Source organism: Chrysemys picta, chromosome 20 (assembly GCF_011386835.1).
Source record: "Chrysemys picta bellii isolate R12L10 chromosome 20, ASM1138683v2, whole genome shotgun sequence".
Lineage (NCBI taxonomy): Eukaryota > Metazoa > Chordata > Testudines > Emydidae > Chrysemys > Chrysemys picta.
In genome coordinates this window covers 11517351-11535789 of record NC_088810.1, presented here as the reverse complement: position 1 = coordinate 11535789, position 18439 = coordinate 11517351, and the positions used below count along the sequence as shown (strand labels likewise).

General features: G+C 46.8%; 1 protein-coding gene across 11 annotated transcripts in view; it reads left to right on the top strand.

Moving 5' to 3' along the window:
• The first annotated feature begins 686 nt into the window (after positions 1–686).
• Positions 687–18439, top strand: part of LOC101947369 (IgGFc-binding protein-like) — a 365233-nt gene continuing 347480 nt past the window's right edge. For 5 of the 11 annotated variants that reach the window (XM_065574388.1, XM_065574391.1, XM_065574390.1 and 2 more), the window contains exons 1-3: positions 694–843; positions 5184–5240; positions 15261–16526. In XM_065574388.1, coding sequence (XP_065430460.1) covers positions 5186–5240; positions 15261–16526 — 1321 coding nt within the window. In that variant the 5' untranslated portion in view covers positions 694–843; positions 5184–5185. Of the gene's footprint in view, positions 844–5183; positions 5241–15260; positions 16527–18439 lie in introns of all 11 variants that reach the window. The other 6 variants (XM_065574389.1, XM_065574386.1, XM_065574394.1 and 3 more) reach the window with 5 other exon arrangements.

The following is an 18439-nucleotide window of genomic DNA, read 5'->3' as shown; positions in this document are numbered from 1 at the left end:
CTACGTCTACACTACGGCAGCATGTAGCACACGTGTAGCTAAACATCACAGTGAAAAGCACGCTGCATGTGTCGCTTCATGTGTCAGTGAAAGACTCTGGCAGAGGGGAGGCAGCAGGGAAAGGTTGAGCCTCTTACCCTCTGCCTGCCAGCACTGCTGGGCTCTTCCCCTGCAGCGGGGAAAGGCTCCGGCAGCAGGACACTACATTGCCAAAAATAGCAGTGTAGACGGGATGGCACGACATGGGCCAGTGGAGAACATGTAGGGTATGTACTCTGGGGGTGCACACCCACACCCTTCAGGTGTGTCTTTACTCCATGGGCTTAATCCTTGCCGCACTACCTACACTGTGATTTATACCCATGCTGGGGTGGGGTGGGGAATAGCTGAGTGTATGTATACTACATGCCACCGAAAGAACCATGCAGTGTAGATGCACCCGATCAGGGCACACATAGGGAGTTTTTCATGTGCCCCTGCCCTCCCTTTTCACCCCCAGCACTGTCCAGCACTGTCCTCCACCCACACACTGACGAATGGATGTTGCCCAATAGGACCTTCCCCACAACCTTCAAGATAAGAGTTGATACCAGTGATGACACTGCAGAGTTTAGAGATATTGATTCCACATGTCACATTGTTTGGATCTTGAATGTTAGGAGCTCAAACTTTGGTCAGTGGGAGTCTTGCCAGTGAGTTCTGTGGAACTGGGGCTTGCCAATTGCTCTCTGTATAAAGAGAAGAGGCAGAGACGGTGAAAGGCAGAGAGAGGGAGATGCAGCGGACAAATCTCTCTCTTGCTGCTTCTCAGAGATAAATCAGCAGCACTGAGGGGGGCTGAAGGTAAGAGATTTTGGCCTGTTATCTAGTGTTTCAATAGCTGCTGCTTATTTAAAGGCCAGAGAAATGTAGGAATTGCTGCACTGGATCAGAATCATGGTCCATCTTCTGCCCCAAGATGGACAAATATACCATAACTGGCCTGTGGGGGAAATTTCATCCAGCCCCAGTTAGAGAGTAGCTCCCCAATGCTCTGACCAATAAGGTGCTGGTATCCTTTATATAATTTTGATCGGAACTAGTTTGACTGTGAAAGGTCTTATTGATATCCAGTACTACTAAATACTTTCCCTTAGTGATCTTTCTGTCTTAGGTATGTATGTGGCCCCCATTACTACAGTATTGGAGCACCTCATAATGTATTTATTCTCATGGCACACCTGGGAGGTGGGAAACTGGTATTAGCCCCATTTTACAGACACCAAACTGCAATCCAGAGAGATTAAGCAGCTGGGCAGTGTGATTCCCAGCTTGGGTTGACACACCCACCCGCACTCTGCTTGACTCAGCGTGCTAAAAGTAGCATTGTGGTTGTGGCTTAGCTGCCCACTTCCAATCCTGCCAAACCCCCTGGGTCAGTACTCTGGCAGCTAGCCCATTCCAGTGCCCACCGTGGCCATGCTGTCATTTTAGCAGAGCTAGTGTGTGTACGTCTATCAGAGCCGGGAGTTACATCTCTCAGCTGCTGTGTGGACATATCCTAAGTGACTTGCCCCAGGTCACAGAGGAAGTCTGTGGCAGGGCTGGTACATGAGTCTACTAAGACCCAGGCTAATACCCTAAGCACTGGAGCATCCTTCCTCTCAATAGCCATGAAAAAAATGTATGTCCTTTTATCACTCGTCAGTCTGTTGCTATTTGATTTCAAGGGTGTCCCCTTGTTACAGACAGAACAAGAAGCAATGGTCTCTAAGTTGCAGTGCGGGAGGTCTAGGTTGGATATTAGGAAACACTATTTCACTAGGAGGGTGGTGAAGTACTGGAATGGGTTACTTAGGGAGGTGGTAGAATCTCCATCGTTAGAGGTTTTTAAGGCCTGGCTTGACAAAGCCCTGGCTGGGATGATTTAGTTGGGGTTGGTCCTGCTTTGAGCAGGGGATTGGACTAGATGACCTCCTGAGGCCTCTTCCAATTCTAATAGTCTATGGTTCTATGATTCTACATTGAAAGGGGGAATAAATGGGAGCTGCCAATAGACCCAGGCATTATTTTATAGTTTTGCTGAAAGCTAAGGGTCTCCCAGTGATTAATATAACTCTCATACCCACTGTGTAACAAGAGCAGTCACCTGAAAGCATCCCACCACCAGCATTCCCCAAGTTTTCCTAGATGCATTGGCTGACACTCAGCTAGACAGAGGCAAGGTGGGTGAGGTGATATCTTTTATTGGACCAACTTCTGTTGCTGGAAAGGACAAGCTTCACAGGAAAGGTAACCAGAGTATCCAAGCTAAATACAAGGAGGGAGAGACTGGTAAGCGTAAGGAGTTAACACATGTTGCAAGAAACCACTTGAAATCAAGTAGACAATTACCACCTGGCAGGCATAGGACAAAGGAGGGTTAGTAAGTTACAAATTGTTGTAATGAGCCATAAAACCAGTGTCTCTGCTGAGTGTCTAGCACAGTTATGGATTTAAATTCCCAGGCTCATTTTCTGAAGATGTTGTGTGGGTTTGCTTTGAGGACAAGGCCTGAGAGCTCAGTTTGGAGAAATCTTTCTTGAATGGCCTCTTCTGGCCTTCAAACAACTTCCCAGCCTTATCAAGCTCATCATCAGAAGCAAACTCCCCACGGTGGCACCAGCCCCTGCCAGAATAACAGATGCAAAACCTGCAGACATATCTCCATTCCTACAATGATCAATAAAGTCCTGAAAATCCACGGATATCTGCGTCATATCCACGGATATCTGCATCCATGGATGCTGATAGCTACGGACCATTTTTGTGGATAGTGGATCGGATGCATATATCACCGTGTAGGGCTCTACTCACCAGCAGTCACAGCGTCCGGCTCGGGCAGCCTAGGGGATGCAGTACGCTCGGGACTGGGCGGCAGGTCAGAGTTGGGGCTGTCCAGCACCCGCTTGCCGCACTGCTTCCTGTCCAGCAGCTTGGGCCCTTGGGCAGCACCAGCATCCGCACCATGGCCCAGCTGGCATCACTGACTGCACTCCCAGTCCCAGGTCTGGCCCGCTGGCTCCTGGGCAGTAGGGTCAGCCCTCAGTCATGGGGATTGGAGTGGGCAGGGCCCTGGTGCCCCACCCCTCTGCCCCACTGTGATGCAACACGCCCTGCTGTTGCCATGTGCTGTTGCTTGCGAGCCCCCAAGAGCAGCATGTGATGCAATGCTCCTTCCCCCAAGTTCCCCCTCCATGCCACCCCTTCTTCTTGAGACCCCGACCCCACACTGCCCCTTACCCCTAATCCCTACCCTCATGCTGCATCTTCCCTGCAAGACCCCGCCCGCCCCACTATCTCCCTTCCCTCCTCTCCCCTCTTCCCCACCACCATCGCTAGCCCTTGTGAGACAGCTTGCTGCTGCAGGTGAGGATGCGGATACAGGTAGAAGACGGCTAGCAGATCACAGGTCAGATTGTGGGTTGATCCTGGCAGATGCAGATCGGATGCAGATCCACATTTTTGTATCTGTGCAGGCCTCTAATGACCAAGACCCCGCACAACATACCTTTCAATTTTCTTGGATCCTACACATGCCTATCACAACCACCAGAGGTAGATTAAGATTTACTGGGGCTCTGGGCACAAAGAACATTTGGGCCTCCCACCCTACCCTCACCCCTTGAGGCCCCACCCCTTGTCCCCACCCTTACCCCTCCAAATCCCCACCCCCTGGCCTGGCTGGAAGCCAGGCCACTCTGGAGAATCCTGGACCCTCCACTTTCCCTGGGTGACACACTCTGGAGGGCCGGGACATGGGCCGGGGGCTCCTCCTGGGCACCCCCGTCCCCCACCCAGGGCAGATGGTGGGCCCAGGGCTCCCCACAGCTGCTGGGCTCCCTGGGTGGCTCTTACTACAACCTGGAGTGACTATGCATCCGGTTTTGGCTGGGACAGTCCCCTTTTTAAGCCCTTCCCCAGACGTCCTGACTTTTTTTGGCAAAACTGGGCAGGTGTCCCATTTGCTTTTGCCACTTGATCATCAGTTGGCAAGAGCAAATGGGACAAATGCCCAGTTTTGCCAAAAGGGGGCTGGTGGGGTGAGCGGGGGGTGGGCCTGGGGCTTGGGTGAGCAGCTGGGCCTTGGTCAGTTCCGCCCAGGGGTAGAGGGGGGCTCAGGCCAGCTCTGCATGGGGGAGGGAAGAAGGGCTCAGGCCAGCTCCGCGTGGTGGGGGAGAGGGACTTAGGCCAGCTCCATGGGGGGCGGGAAGAGAGGCTCAGGCCAGCTCCATGGGGGGCCGGAAGAGAGGCTTGGGCTAGCTCCAAGTGGGGAGTGGGGTGAAAGGGGCTCGGGCCAGCTCCATGGTGGGGAGGGAAAAAGGGCTCGGGCCAGTGGCTTGCCCAGCTCCATGCAGGGGGACGGTGGGGGAATATAGTCACTGGGCTCCAGCTTTCAGACTGGCCAGGGGGCGGGGCCTCATGGGGAAGAGGATTTGCAGGGCCGCAGGGCCCTGGGGGGAAAGGAAGAGCAGGGGGTGGAGCCCCGGGGGAAGAGGAGAATCAGGGTGGCAGGGCCCCGGCGGGAAAGGAGGAGCAGGGGGTGGAGCCTCCTAAACATAAGATTGTTATAAGCACCTTGACTCTAAAGTACATGTAAATGTAGCTTAATATTCAGTAAAGGTGCAAACAAGTTTATAATGACCTAGTAAAACAGTTATAAGAGTTTTATGAATATCTGTTTGTACCTCAATACCGAGGTCTCTCCCCTACACCACTAACCTACACTATTGCTGTGTGATATACTTGTCAGAACACTTCTGTCAACATTTCACAAATGTGACACAAAATGTGTTTGTGTTCTAAATTAATTGCTTTTAAAAAATCCTAAGGTAATTCCCACCAAAATCTTTGTTAAGATAGTTCAGTGCTTACAGATAGATAACAAATACATTTAACCAACATTATTGGCGGAGCTGGTTAAAATTATTTTTAAATTCCAAATGCTTATATATTTCATGTTTTTTTTTTCAACCAACTTCAATGATTAAAATGTTATAGTTATGAACGAGCCGGTGAAAGATTTACTCACTCAGAGAGTCACTATGCTGCACTCTTTGTATATAATGCACAGGCCTGGAAACTTCTGTTCACATTTCACAAAGGTACACAAAATGTAGCTGTGTTCTTAATTAATTTCAGATGTATTTTTGTTCTGTTTTTAGCCATGGGGTTCGCAAATATCATCCTGCACCTCTGGGCCTGGATATTCATGCTATGGAGTGAGTATTCAACAATATCACAGACATTTCTATGTCTTTCCATATAAACCATCTCTGCATGAAGCTCAGCCTTGTCATGTCATTTATCCCCCCTGAGTTTTGTGATGAAGCAGCTGGAACTAGTAATGAACCCAAATCTTAAAGCAAAGCTCACCCAGAGCCATAGATTTTGCCTTGTCTCTTTCCACATGATATCACAAATTGGCTAAAACCTCATAGAAATTAATCACAGATATGACTAGACATACTGGGTTAGATCAATGGTCCCTTTAGCCCAGTATCCTCTCTTCTGACAGTAGCCGGTGCCAGATGCTGCAGAGGGAGTAAACAGAACAGGGCAATTTACTGAGTGATCCATCCCCTGTCATTCAATCCCAGCATCTGGCAGTCAGAGGTTTAGGGACAACCAGAGCACAGGGTTGTGTCCCTGACCATCTTGGCCAGTAGGCATTGAGGGACCTGTCCTCCATGAACGTATCTAGTTCTTTATTGAACCCTGTTATACTTTTGGCCTTCACAACATCCCCTGGCAACAAGTTCCACAGGTTGACTGTGCATTGTGTGAAAAAGTAGTTCCTTATGTCTGTCTTAAACCCACTGCCTATTAATTTCATTGGGTCGCTTCTGGTTTGTGTATTTTATGAAGGAGTCGATAACACTTCCTCCTTCACTTTCTCCACACCATTCATGATTTTATAGACCTCTATCAGATCACCCCTTAGTCGTCTCTTTTCCAAGCTGAAAAATCCCATTTTTTTACTCTCTCCTCATATGGAATTTGTTCCATACACCTCATCATTTTTGTTGCCCTTCTCTGTACTTTTATCAATTCTCATATACCATTTTTGGAATGGGATGACCAGAACTGCACACAGTATGCAAGATGTGGGCATACCATGGCTTTATATAGTGGCATTATGTTATTTTCTGTCTTACTATCTATCTATTTCCCAATGGCGCTTAACCTTCTGGTAGTTTTTTTGACTGCTGCTGCACATTGACTAGATGTTTTCAGAGAATTATTTCCAATGACTCCCAGATCTCTTTCTCAAGTGGTAACAGGTAATTTAGTCCCCATCATTTTATATATATAATTGGGATTATGTTTTCCAATGTGGATTACTTTGCATTTTTCAACATTGAATTTCATCTGCATTTTCTTGTCCAGTCACCCAGTTTTGTGAGATGCCTTTTGTAACTCTTTGCAGTCAGCTTTGAACTTAACTATTTTGAGTAATTTTGTATCATCTTGAAACTTTGCTACCTCGTTGTTTACTCCTTTTTCCAGATCATTTATGAACATGTTGAACAACACAATACGGATCCTCGGGGAACCGCGCTATTCACCTTTCTCCACTATGAAAACTGACTGTTTATTCCTACCCTTTGTTTCCTATCTTTTAACCAGTTACTGATCCATGAGAGGACCTTCCCTTTTATCCCATGACTGCTTACTTTGCTTAAGAGCTTTTCATGAGAGACCTTGTCAAAGGCTTTCTGAATGTCCAAGTACACTATATCCACTGGATCACCCTTGTCCACATGTTTGTTGACCCCCTCAAAGAATTTTAATAGAATGATGAGGCATGGTTTTCTTTGTAAAAAGCTGTGTCACTCTTCCCCAACATATAATGTTCATCTGTGTATCTGATAATTCTGTTCTTTACTATAGTTTCAACCAATTTTCCCAGTACTGAAGCTAGGCTTACCAGGCTGTAATTGCCAGGGCTGCCTTTGGAGCCCTTTTAAAATTGACATCACATTGGCTATCTGCCAGTAATCTTGTACAGAGGCTGATTTAAGCTATAGGTTACATACAATGGCTAGTAGTTCTGCAGTTTTGTATTTAAGTTCCTTCAGAACTCTTGAATGAATACCATCTGGTCCTGGTAACTTATTACTGTTTAATTTATCAATTTGTTCCAAAACCTCTAACCCACACACCTCCTGTGTGTGGCATTATGTCCCATCTAGTGGCACCGAGACTACTTAGAGATTAATAAGTCTGCTCTGCAGCCTGAGCTAAGAGCCAGATGACTTTTAGCTCGTGCAGTAGAGGCTCATGTCTTTAGTTTCAGTGGTCTCAGGTTCAATCCCACCTGCCGCTAAGCTGGATCTGTTGGCATTACACCTTCTCTAATGACACCTCAATCTGGGAGAGTTCCTCAGATTTGTCACCTAAAAAGAATGGGTCATGTGTGAGAATCTCCCCAACCCTCTGCAGTGAAGACTGATGTAAATAATTCATTTAGCTTCTCTACAATAGCCTGGTCTTCCTTGAGTGCTCCTTTAGCACCTTGATTGTCCACTGATTATTTGGTAGGCTTCATGTTCTGATATACTTAAACATTTTTTTGCTGCTAGTTTTTGTCGTGTGCTAGCTGTTCTTCAAATTCTTTTTTGGCCTGTCTAATTATATGTTTACACTTGACTTGCCAGAGTCTATTCTATTTTCTATTTTCCTCAGTGGGATTCAACTTCCAATTTTTAAAGGATGTCTTTTTGTCTCTAACTGCCTCTTTCACTCTGCTATATAGCCATGGTGGCATTTTTGGTCTTCTTACTGTTTTTTTTAAAATTAGGGGTATACATATAGTTTTTGCCTCTAAAAACATATAGTTTAAAAAAAGTTTGCATGCAGCTTGCAGGCATTTCACTCCCATGATGGTTCCTTTTAATTTCATTTTAACTAACCTCCTCATTTTTATGTTGTTTCTCTTTTTGATGTTAAATGCTACTGTGGTGGGTTTCTTTGGTATTTTACCCCCCAGAAGGATGTTAAATTTAATTTAGATACTGTTGCTATTGTCAAGCAGTTCAGCTACAGTCACCTTTTGGACCAGATCCTATGCACCACATAGGACTAAATCGAGAATTGCCTCTCCCCTTGTGGATTACACGACTAGCTGCTCTAAGGAGTGGTCATTAATGGTGTCTAGACATTTTATCTCTGCTTCCCGTCCTAAGGTGACATGTACCCAGTCAGTATGGGGAGAGTTGAAATCCCCCATTTTTATTTGTTTTTCTGTTTTTGTAGCTTCTCTAATCTCCCTGAGCATTTCACAATCACCGTCACCAGGTGGTTGGTAGTGTATTCTTACTCCTATTATTCAGCCTGCACTCTTGCCGGGTTTTTGTTTGTTTGTTTGTTTGTTGTTTTGTTTTGTTGGGGGGGGCGGGCTTTATTGGTCTAAATTTAGATAATGTTTGTTAAGTGTATCTGTCGGTCACGCTCGCTCTGTAAACTCATAGACTTTAGTGCATGAGTCTCTACAGCATGAGCTAAAAGCCAACTCACTGTTAGCTAAGGCTGTAGAGCAGACTCATTTTCTCTTTCTCTCTCTCTAAGTGGTCTCAGTGCCACTAGATGGGACAGAACACCACACCCAGGTGGTGTGTGGGTTACACTAGCAGTCCCAGATCAGCTACATGTCATTGTAGGCAGACCCATCATACCATCCCCTCCATCAACTTATCAAATTCAGTCTTGAAGCCATTCCAGCTGCCTGTGCCACTGACCTAGTGGGTGATCTTGGCCAAGGCACTGCCTCAGTTTCCCTCTCCATACAGGGAGATGCTAATGTCACAGGAAGGGGATAGAATCTTGATGAATGAATGTTTATAAAGTCCTTTGAGATCCTCAGAGAGAAGCTGCTAGAGAAGGAGCAAGTTTATTTTCAGAGCTATGCTGGAACCAGAACAGTCAAAGCTGGATATAAACTTTCTCAAGGCTTTGGGAGTGTGTGTGTTGAGGGGAGGGTTGGTTTGGCTCCTTCTCTGTTATTAAATTTAATGAACGCTTGAGTGAGTGTGGAATTGCATGAACATGTTGGCAGTGACGGAGGGCGGGGAGGCAGAGTGGGAAGACTGTTAAAGAGTTTGGTTGATGCTGTGTTTGGTTGAAGGAAATGGTGTGAAGTCCATAAGGGACTGTAGGACAGAGACACAAGTTTGGGGAGAAAGTGAAGAGTTCAAGGGGGTAGAAGTAGATATGAGAGACATCAACACAGCAGGGACAGGAAAGACCATGGGAGCAGAGGATATCACCCAAGGGTGTGCCTATTTTCTCAGACACCATGGCAGTGCTCTGAGGCCTTGGTGACAGGCAAGATTTGTAAAGGTATTTAGGTGTTGCTGCACTCAGCATTGCAACACCTAACTTTTTTAGGGGCCTAAATCTCATTTTCCAAAGCGATTTAGGCACTGAGAGGGGCCAAAATCCCATTGACAGTCGAGGGGTTCCTAAGTCCTTAGATCTCTAGGCAATGCCTAAATTTCACCTGTAAAAACCTGGGCCCTAGAGAGCAGAGGGGGAAAATGAAGATGACCAAAGACACACCTCTGGGGAGCAGCAACAGAGAAGCGGAGGGAAGTGGTAAATAATCCATTGAAGATAGTGCCTGATGGAGTGGCCCACAAGGGAGGAAACAAGGAAAAGGAAAAATCACGAATGAGAAGGTCTCAGGAAGAAGTATGTGGGGGAACCTGTCCCTTGGATCCTGGTTTCTTTCCAAGGTGGCACTCCTCTCATTGGAGATGTTGTCAGCTGCTGATTAAAGAACTACTGTGTACATTTCCTTTTGTTACACGTAGAGGGGATTTGACCTAATCCTTTCAAGGTGGATTTAGACTAGCCTTGCTGCTGAGAGAAAGAAGAGTGATTGTAGCCTGCTACAGACTGCACTGCTACAGACTAGGGACCGAATGGCTAGGTAGCAGTTCTGCAGAAAAGGACCTAGGGGTCACAGTGGACGAGAAGCTGGATATGAGTCAACAGTGTGCTCTTGTTGCCAAGAAGGCTAACGGCATTTTGGGCTGTATAAGTAGGGGCATTGCCAGCAGATCGAGGAACGTGATCGTTCCCCTTTATTCGACATTGGTGAGGCCTCATCTGGAATACTGTGTCCAGTTTTGGTCCCCACACTACAAGAAGGATGTGGAAAAATTGGAAAGAGTCCAGCGGAGGGCAACAAAAATGATTAGGGGGCTGGAGCACATGACTTATGAGGAGAGGCTGAGGGAACTGGGATTGTTTAGTCTCCAGAAGAGAAGAATGAGGGGGGATTTGATAGCAGCCTTCAACTACCTGAAGGGGGGGTTCCAAAGAGGATGGAGCTCGGCTGTTCTCAGTGGTGGCAGATGACAGAACAAGGAGTAATGGGGTGGGGGAGGTCCAGGTTGGATATCAGGAAAAACTATTTCACTAGGAGGGTGGTGAAACACTGGAATGCGTTACCTAGGGAGGTGGTGGAGTCTCCTTCCTTGGAGGTTTTTAAGGCCCGGCTTGACAAAGCCCTGGCTGGGATGATTTAGCTGGGAATTGGTCCTGCTTTGAGCAGGGGGTTGGACTAGATGACCTCTTGAGGTCCCTTCCAACCCTGATATTCTATGATTCTAGCCGATTTGATGGAGGCAAAATTGAGAAAACAGGGACAGTGACTCTGCTGGGGGTGGGGGCAAAATGGGACCCAGTTGGGGCCAGCACTCCACACAGCACCCCCTGGGCCCAGAACTGTGCAGAAGAGAACCCCCCTCCCATTCTGGGGGCAGTAGATGGTGCCTTCTTTCACCCCTAGCCCCAATTGTCAGAGACTCCAGCTGGTAGGAGCAGCTGCAGAACTAGACAAAGAAGGAACCTTGGACCAGTAGCTTTGCAGGTGATCTGGGCTCTGTTCCCAGAGTTGTCACTGACTGTTTAAGTGATCGTAGATGAGATACTGAGGTCAACATTTCAGGGGCTAAGGGAAAGGGAGACTGGGCCTCTCGCTTCTAGGGTGCTGGTTCCAACCTGGCCCCAGATTGAGGGGAGGGACTGGCTGTCTCAGGGAATGGAATACGGCGGCTTTTACCTCAAGGACAACATTTTCAGTTTGGCCCAAGGTTCAGAGGATTGGCTGGATCAGAGACAGAATAAAGGGCCTTTCACCTTTTTGGGCATTGTCAAGGCTGATTCCCTACTCTGGCACTTTGAGTGCAGAAGGTGGGGGCCCTCAAGGATTTTAAAAATTAATACTGGCCACTTCAGGCTGGTATTAACCTCCCAAGGTCACAGCTTCTCTCTGACCTTGGATAGGTAGATGCTGCCACAACCCAAGGGCAACCCCCCACCCTTTTGAGAACCCAGGAAGGAACACTTGGGAATTCCTTCCTGGGGGGTACCCTCAAGCTCTTTCACCCCCCTTCCCGAGAAGAGCTGAGAAAAAAAATAAAGGAAATCAGCTGTTGCCACCAGCTAATTAAATAACATATGCACAAACCTCTTAGGGACACAAAAATCCAGTCCTGTTCTTAAAAAAGGTAAATTTTATTAAAACCAAAAAGAAAGAAAATACATCTGGAATTTAGGCTTTTGCTAGATTTAAAAAGAAACAATTACAAAATTTAAGCATCAAGATAGCTCTCCTGAGGTTCAGCTTAAAGGTTACAAGCAAAACAAAAGCACAGTGGAGTCCACAAGCCAATAAAAAATAAAACTAATAACCCTAATTGCATCTTTCTAAACATTCCTGATCTACTTACATATTTGGGTTGTAAAAAATAGTTCTAGGTATGATCTGATGATTTTCATATCTGGCTTAAAGCTTCTCACAGCATAATTGCTCCCTGTTCCCCTTTTCCCCGGAGAACCACAACACACAGAAAAAGGGAAGGTTTTCCCCAATTTTAAAAAGTTCTAGCCCTCCCATTGGCTCTTTTGGTCAGGTGCCTACTCCTTTCCTTTTACCTGTGGGCTTGTTAACCCTTCACAGGTAAAGCAAGTAGAGAACAGCTATTAAGAGGAATTTTATAGCTAACTGGCTGGCTGGGTGTCCATAAAAGGGAGCTGCCCCCCCCTTTCATTTATCACAGGCATGATTTCATATCTAGCCTCATGTGTGTGTGTAGGGGGCTGACTGGCCCAGAGGGGTAGGGGAATGGGACTTGGACAAATAACAGCAGCCACATATGCAGGTAGTTGACGGAGGGGATCAAACCTTATGTAAGCAGGGGAATGATCCCGCTACTGTGGGGAACTTTCCTGGCTTCTGCACTACCCCGGTGAAGTGGGCTAGTGAAAGGATCTGAGTCCTCGCTCCCACTTCCTTTACCCAGAGGCCTCCCTGCCTTTGAGGACTCCCCTTCCACTCTCCTGTCTGGCAGAGTCCTCGTAAACCCTGACAAGGCTGGGCCCAGGATTCCTGGGGGGCTCAACCCCCAACCCTGCTGTGGTCACCCAGGAAAGGGGCTAGGGTGTCCCCACTCTGGGGTACTCTCTCTGCACTGGGCACCTCCCTGACCCACTGATCATTTCATACAATTTAAAGCAAATACAAGTTGTTTAATTAACAATTAATTTGAAGAAAGACTAAGGAAAAATGGTAAAGGTTAAGGGAAAACACATCACCCCGCTCTGTGGCAGGGAACATCACAACCAGTGTCTCTGGAACGTCAGGGCAGTTCACAGTCTGTTCCTTGTAGGTCCCAGGCTCCTTCTCAGGCCCTGGCTGTGCTGCAGAGATGCTGCGGGTTGGACACTTGCTCTGGCGGTGGCCCCACGCTCTCAGGCTCTAGGTGGCAGGACCCTTTTTCCCAGCGTCGCCCCTGCCCGGTCCGGGTTATGATCCCCCTCCAAGTTTGGGCTGCAGAGCCTCTTGGCTGAGGCGTCTCCCTCCGCTGGGCCCACTGCCCAGGATCCCCCTCACTCTTCCCAGCTGCTCACCACACCCTGCTCCGGACTGCTCCAGCCCCAGCTCCAGCTCCAGCTCCAGCTCCACTCGGCCTCAGCACGGCTGCTGCTGCTCTGCCTTCAGCTCCCTGGGCTGCTTCTCTGGCCCCTCTGGCTCTGGTTACTACAGCTCTGCTCCCAGGGCACGTCTGCTCTCTCTGGGCTGTGCCCTGGCTTTGGGGCTGCAGCTCTGCTTCCAGCAACTTAGCTCGGCCCCACTCTGTCTGACCCAGGCAATTCCAGTTCACACAGAGGACGGGACCCCCCTGGCCTCCTGACTCTCTGATTAGCCTGCCTGCCCTGTCAATCAGGCTGATCTGGAGCATTGGCCTCTCCCCATTGTTCCTGGGGACTGTCAGTCTCAGGGTCCTGATTTGCCATCGACCCTTCCCCTTTTAGTGCTGGGAGCTAGCCAACCAAAACACCCCCACTGAATGTTAGTAAGGGGGCAACAGTCCCCTTACACTTAGACCCTCAGCTAGGGTAGCTACTGAGCATCCCCAGAATACCAGACATTCTGGTACTTCCAGGAATGACATGGGCCCTTCCCTGCTGCCAAGATCTGTCATACATGGTGCATGCGAGGTCACGCTGGCAGGGATGGACTGGTGTGCTCTTCAAAATGGCATCCCCAGTCCGTGATACTGGACAAAACCATACCTGGTTTTGCCTCAGTACCGGACAGAGGACAAGCCCCAGAGAAACAGAACTGTCTGGCTTAAAACCAGATAAATGGCCTGCTTACCTTCAGTACCAAGAGCACAGGCCTGTACCACTTGAACTCTTTTAGCTGTGAGACAGTAACAGGCCCTGTAGCCTCTGTGACACTAGAGAGAGTCATGAGCACGTATGTTAGGCCAGTCTTATTCTACTCAACTTTGTAAGAAATTGGAAATTTGTGAACATTCTCATGAATGCGAGGCAGTCATCTGAATACTCAGGAAAAGGAACAATGTTAATGGACTGAGTAGGGCAGAGAGAATATGATACTTTTAGTCATGGAAATATCCAAGAGTTGGATTGTTTCATTTTCAACCCACTCTATCCCCTATCAACAAGCCCATGCCGAAGACTATTTGATAGGTTTTTTAAGACCCAGCTACTGAAATCAATGAATTATAGGAGAATCTCAGCTTCCATTTAAAAAAAGTGGTTGTGAATAAAACATTGGAAAAAGTGTGACCTCTGGTTCAGAAAACAGGAGGCAGAGAAACAGAGCACTAAAATTATTTAAAAACAAATCAGCTAAGGATTTGAAGCCAAATCTCATGATTTTTTGGAAGATGGCTCATAATTTTTTCATGTTTGGGGTTGGAATGCTGCCGTAATAAAGTCTCCATAATAAAATTGATACTGAATAAAAACAGGAGTACTTGTGGCACCTTAGAGACTAACAAATGTATTTGAGCATAAGCTTTCGTGGGCTACAGCCCACTTCATCAGATGCATAGAATGGAACATATAGTAAGGAGATATATATACACATACAGAGAACATGAAAAGGTGGGAGTTGCCCTACCAACTCTAAGGGCTAATTAATTAAGAGAAAAAACTTTTGTAGTGATAATCAAGATAGCCCATTTCAGACAATTTGACAAGAAGGTATGAGGATACTTAACATGGGGAAATAGATTCAATGTGTGTAATGGCTCAGCCATTCCCAGTCTCTATTCAAACCTAAATTGATGGTATCTAATTTGCATATTAATTCAAGTTCAGCAGTTTCTTGTTGGAGTCTGTTTTTGTTGCTTTTCTGTTGCAAAATTGCCACCTTTAAGTCTGTTATTGAGTGACCAGAGGGGTTGAAGTGTTCTCCTACTGGTTTTTGAATGTTATGATTCCTGATGTCAGATTTGTGTCCCTTTATTCTTTTGCGTAGAGACTGTCTTGTCAGGCCAATGTACATGGCAGAGGGGCATTGCTGACACATGATGGCATATATCACAACTTGTCAAACTGTCTGAAATGGGCTATCTCGATTATCACTACAAAAGTTTTTTCTCTTAATTAATTAGCCTCTTAGAGTTGGTAGGGCAATTCCCACCTTTTCATGTTCTTTGTATGTGTATATATATCTCCTTACTATATGTTCCATTCTATGCATCTGATGAACTGGGCTGTAGCCTACGAAAGCTTATGCTCAAATACATTTGTTAGTCTCTAAGGTGCCACAAGTACTCCTGTTCTTTTTGCAGCTATAGACTAACACGGCTGCTACTCTGAAACCAATAAAAACAGGGTGTCTCATAAGGTAGGAGTGGACAAAAGTGGGGCAGTGTTTTATGCCTATCTCCTCCGTCTTTCTGTCTCTACAGGTGTTGCTAATATCTCCATCGCAGTGTCACCTGTAGAAATTCCAGATTCATCTTGCTCAGGCCCCCAAGGGACAGAATTTATCACAGTCTTCATGCAGAATCACTTACCAAGTTATGGCGGTAAAGACTTCAGGTTGTTCATCACTGGCTACACCCCTGGGACGTTAGTCACCGTTTCCGTGAACAAAGCAGGTGTTAGATTCAATGTCAGGGCAAATCTGGGAGAGACAACATGGATACAAATCCCAGAATTCGTGGAGCTGGCAGGAAGCAACATATTTGACCACACGGTCATTGTCCAGGCTGACCATGAGATCGCCATCCTCGCTCTGAACTATAAGACCTATACTGCCGATACCACTGTAGTGTACCCTGTTGGGAAGCTCGGGACAGAGTACTATGTGGTGACTCCAGTGGGGAAGCGAGATGGTCTTGATAAGCAATTTGCTGTAGTAGCCTGGAAGGATCCCACCATTGTTGAAGTTTACCTCAAAGGGGCTGTAACTTTCCAAGGAGAAACCTACAGAGCAGGAACAAAACTGACCATCTCACTTGAAGCTTACCAGGCCGTCCAGCTGCAAAGCCATGATGACTTATCCGGCACCAGGATCGTGTCCCAGAATCCCGTTGCCGTCTATAGTGGACACGTATGTGTTGCAAAGCACACCAAATGTGACTATGTGAGTGAGCAGCTCCTGCCAGTATCTGTCTGGGGCACTTCGTTCATTGTACCGCCCTTATCCTTCCAGCCCAAATTTGACCTGGTGTATGTGGCTGCTTCCCAACACACTCGCATTGATTATCAGTCTGGGAGGGAGAAATCCAGAAGGAACCTGGTTGCTGGGCAGGTTGTGACATTTGAAATTAAAATCTCTAACCCCTTGTACATCTCTGCTAGTGCTGGGATCCAAGTCGCCTTCTTCTGCACTGGTGGGAGCAAAGGGAAAATTGTGTACGATCCCTTCTTCCTGATGATCCCAGATGTCTCTGGCTACTGCCAGACCTATAACATCCATGGACAGGATCTGTTTGAGAACTATGCTATGATTGTAGCCAAGACGGCCGAGACTGCTGATGTTACTATTGATGCGGAACCACTACAGTTTACTGTGTGGAGGCCTATTCCAGGCACAGCATATTCTTGGATTACATACAATTTGGGAAGTGGGTTTAGCAACCACACCATAGAGAACCCCAACTCCCCATTTGGTGTCCTGAGTGTTGGGATTAAAGACAAGGCTGGGTATGGCTCCACAGCTATTGGTGGTAAGTACAATATATGTGATAGTCTCTCACCCTCCCAGCCTGCCTTCCACCATCTTTCCCTGTTCCCTTCCTTCCTAACCCCTCCTTTGGACAACATTCCCTCTCAGAGTCAAAGAATAGAACCCAGGAGACCTGCCTCTCAGTCCTCATGCTCTGAGCACTAGATCACTAAAAAATAGATACCAAATGTATATTTTTATACGTAACTGAAATATGATTTCTGTGTCCTCTGCTCCAAGTGTATTTTGAAGCTGCAGGGGGTGTCTGGTAAATAAATCCCCTGTGAAGCAGGAGGGAACTGGCCCCCCTTCTCTGCCATGGAGATACATCAATAAAGATCACAAATGAGAATCATTAAAAGGAAATGGACTGAACCACCCAGACAGTAGCCCCAACCATTCAGCTAGATTGCCCAAACTGGTTGTACCATTTTATACTGGTATAGCTAAAGAAACACAACCTTCCTAGTGTGGAAGGTTCTAAAGGTGATTATTCCAGTTTCTTTTCAGGGAAAGGGAATAACTTCATAAGCTTATCTACATTACAGCACCTTGACGCGGGCCGGTGCTTCCATTTAGGCAACCTAGGCGGTCACCTAGGGCACCAGGATTTGGGGGGGCGGCAATTCGGCAGTGGGAGGTCTTTCCGCGCTCCTGGTCTTCGGCAGCAATTCTGCGGCGGGTCCTTCATTTGCTCTGGGACCCGCCGCCGAAGTACCCCAAAGACCAGGAGCGCGGAAGGAACCCCCCGCCGCAGAATTGCCGATGACGACCGGGAGCGTGGAAGGACCCCTGCCTAGGGTGCCAAAAACCCTGGCGCCGCTCCTGGCCTTGACTAGTATAGCTATGTTGGAAGAGACCCTAGTGGTAAAGCAGCAGAAAGAGATCTACTTTACCACTTTTCTGAATAACATTAGCTATGCAAACAGAAGCACTCCTCTGTTGGCATAGTTGTAAGTCTACACCAGGCATTTTATTAGCATAGGTCAGCTAAGTGGTGTGATTTTTTTTTCACACTTCTAACTGACAGCTATGCTGGCAAAACTTTGTAGTGTAAACAAGGAGTAAGACACTTTCCCATTGAAAGAACTGTGTCCACATTAGGGGTTGGTATTACTAATTTGGCAGAACAGCCCTAACCAACATTGTTATATCAGTACAAAATCTGTGTGTAGGCCAGGGCTTGGATGAAAAGCGATATTCTGGAGTGTACATTCATCATCAAAACATTCAATGACCAATCTATGAAGAGGGCAGAGTTAAGGGCATACACATGATGCCACATGATGCAGGAATTATTGGGTGGATATTTCTGGCCTGTAGTATTCAGCTATTTCTATACAGGAAAGGGAATAAGCTGTACTGGTCTGAAGCAACTTTTTACAGCTATAACAGTGACACACAAAGCGCAGTACTAGTATAAGTATCTGGGCAAAAAATAAGCTTTATTAGCATAAGGACTTGTCTACACAGGATTTTTAGGTATAACCTGAGATTTGAATATAAACCAATAAAGTTATACTGGTATAACCCCCTGAATAGACACTCTTAGTCAAGGTCTACACTAGGAGCACTTTGCTGGTATAGCTGTACCAGTATGCTATACTAGTGAAGAACTCCTAGGATGGACCTGGATTATACCAACAAAACAGTGCTGTAGCTTGTTACAGACTAGCCCTTGGGCTACTGGACAACAAAAGCTTTTTCGGTGCAATTATGCCAATATAGCCATACTGACAAGCCCCCTAGTGGTGATGCCGCTTATACTGGCAAAAGGAGTTCTTTTGTTGGTTTAGTTAAACCACCTTCCTGAGTAACATAAGCTATTCAGGCAAAAGGAGTCTTGCCAGTACAAAGTGTGTCTACACTGGGTTTTTGCTGGCATAGCTGGATCAATTAGGGGGTGTGATTTTT